This window comes from Populus euphratica, unplaced genomic scaffold (assembly GCF_000495115.2).
Source record: "Populus euphratica unplaced genomic scaffold, PopEup_1.0 scaffold6555.1, whole genome shotgun sequence".
In the NCBI taxonomy this organism is placed as follows: domain Eukaryota; kingdom Viridiplantae; phylum Streptophyta; class Magnoliopsida; order Malpighiales; family Salicaceae; genus Populus; species Populus euphratica.
In genome coordinates this window covers 133-2310 of record NW_011506324.1, presented here as the reverse complement: position 1 = coordinate 2310, position 2178 = coordinate 133, and the positions used below count along the sequence as shown (strand labels likewise).

At 37.1% G+C, this 2178-nt stretch overlaps 1 protein-coding gene across 1 annotated transcript; it reads right to left on the bottom strand.

The window, feature by feature from the left end:
- Window positions 1–375: 375 nt before the first annotated feature.
- LOC105120314 (pyruvate kinase isozyme G, chloroplastic-like) lies at window positions 376–1967 on the bottom strand. Its single transcript, XM_011018486.1, has 3 exons — window positions 1800–1967; window positions 1072–1247; window positions 376–651 (listed from the first exon to the last, which is right to left on the bottom strand). The coding sequence occupies exons 1-3, from the start codon at window positions 1857–1859 to the stop codon at window positions 609–611; spliced, it is 279 nt and encodes a 92-aa protein (XP_011016788.1). The 5' UTR covers window positions 1860–1967; the 3' UTR covers window positions 376–608.
- Between the last annotated feature and the right edge of the window lie 211 nt (window positions 1968–2178).

Sequence of the window (2178 nt, the reverse complement as noted above, 5' to 3'; positions counted from 1 at the left end):
ACTTGCAAAAGCGATATAAGTGAAAACATGGTCCTGAGCATGCCATTAAACCAGTTAAGGATAACATAAGTTTAACCAAAGAATCTATGTGAAAAAGAGAAATAATTTGAGCTACTTATCACCATACAGAAACTTCACCCAGATATCATCGATATTATATCTTGATGTTCCTTTCATTTGACCAGCTAAATGAATTATGAGCTATGAGATTAAAAGAGATAGCAAGAAACCCAAACTTATATTGTGTTCCCGGAGTCTTATAAGTTCTAAAACAATGAAGGAAACTTCTCTAATTATATAACTCAATAAGCTCATCAAATGTACTGACTGAAAAATATTTTTAATGGAAAACATGTTTTAAAGATAATTTTTTGCAATTTTCTGATCCAGTGTAAAAAAGAATCATATGTTCACACAATTATAGACAGGATTCAGGTAGTTGGTGATTGGTGATTGTTTCCAGCAATAGCAGACAACTGACATTGAGTCAACTGAAACATGATTGTGGCAATCATCAGCAACTATTGCTATGGTTGGAAATGGATGGCACTCAGTAAGCGGCAATAGTAGACCAGTGGAAAATGCCTACACTGAAGGTGAAAGCCAAATCAACTGAGTGGTAAGACCATATATCCTATGATGGTGGAAGGCCTGCAACACAAAGCAGTTTGCAAGTTTGAGCCAAATCTCCACTGGCTAGAAAAATATCCCAGTTGCCATTTTCTGTTCTGTCATCCAACACGGAGGAGGAAGAAAAGGACAGATAAAAAACGAAGAAGAAGCAACGCAGTTTTCAAGCAAAACATCAATTTACTCCTTGGAAAAGGTAATGCAAGCAATGGAACTCAAGCCATGCATTATAAATGTCAGAAATGTTCTGTTCTACTTCTACCAGATAGATACTTAAAAACGCTCAGAGGCCTAACAATAGGCAATTTCACAACAAAACTCACAATTTTAATAAACAGGGTGGTAGTTTATTCCAGTCCAAGCAACAAAAGGACTGCCATCATAATATTATTAAATTGACATAAACAGTGAAATCACTTGATATGAACCATGTTCACTTACTTTCCATGGGCAGTTTCCCCTGAAAGCATGACTGCATCAGCACCTTCACGTACTGCAATTGCTATATCTGAAACCTCGGCCCTTGTTGGTGTAGGATGACCAATCATGCTTTCCAGCATGTTTGTTGCTACAATAACTGGTTTCTGCATACTGTGACACCTTCTAATGATGTCTTCCTGTTTGCAAGATCATGCAACTCTTGATTAAACAAGGAACTGAAGTACTGTGATTAAACTCTAAACAGGACAAGTATTAAAAGGGTAAGTGTTGTTGCCAGTTAACAAGGCTACATACAGGTACAGATGGCCATTTCACCTACTATAATTTTACCTGGTTGGATAAGCCATGCACCGTGAGTAGGTATTGCTAAGAAATAACATGTATTTAGACAACAACAAAAACAACTGAGCCTCGATTTTAAACTTGTTGGGGTTGGTTTTATGAATCGCTATGCACCCTTCCTAATACATCATGTACTAAATCCACCAAATAAAATGCGTGTAGACAAACTACAAAAATGACCCATATGATGGATCTCTAGAATTCATTTTAAGCTATTACTAGTGTAATCTTTTTTTCTTAGATTCAGAAGTAACTTCTCAATATCTCCAAGAAAGTGGTGAGTCCTCAAACTTTTCCATTCTAATCAAGCCCCACAGAGAAAATTTGACACATGTATTATGTGCAACATGGAAGTTAGTTAGACATGTCACATGCAGTTCAATTACCTGCAATAAAGGGACTTCCTCTATTGGAAGTTCAGCACCAAGGTCTCCACGAGCAACCATTGCCTATAAAGGCCACAAAAAACAGTTAAACAGGAACTAAACATTATGATACAAAGTAATAGATAACCTGAACTCTAGCACATGAACACATGCACGGGGTGTGCACAAGGCACATCCTGGCACAGAACAGAAAATCATTCTCCTGAAGTTTTCAGAAAATAGCAGAGGAAAAATGAAGAATCAAATCTCCACATCATCACTGTTATACAAAAAGAAATTGAAACAGGTAAGACCTGTAATTGAAGGCAGAGTTGCACTTTTCCCACGCACGTTTAAATGGCGCCTTGATTTTAGTTCTCCACCATCAACTACCACACAT

Excerpts from the sequence above, each read along its gene's own strand:
- LOC105120314 (XM_011018486.1), bottom strand. The coding sequence starts at position 1,859 with ATGGTTGCTCGTGGAGACCTTGGTGCTGAACTTCCAATAGAGGAAGTC. Across the intron at positions 1,248-1,799 it reads AGGAAGTCCCTTTATTGCAG|GAAGACATCATTAGAAGGTG; the intron begins GTAATTGAACTG and ends TCTTGCAAACAG. Across the intron at positions 652-1,071 it reads GGGGAAACTGCCCATGGAAA|GCCTTCCACCATCATAGGAT; the intron begins GTAAGTGAACAT and ends TTTGTGTTGCAG.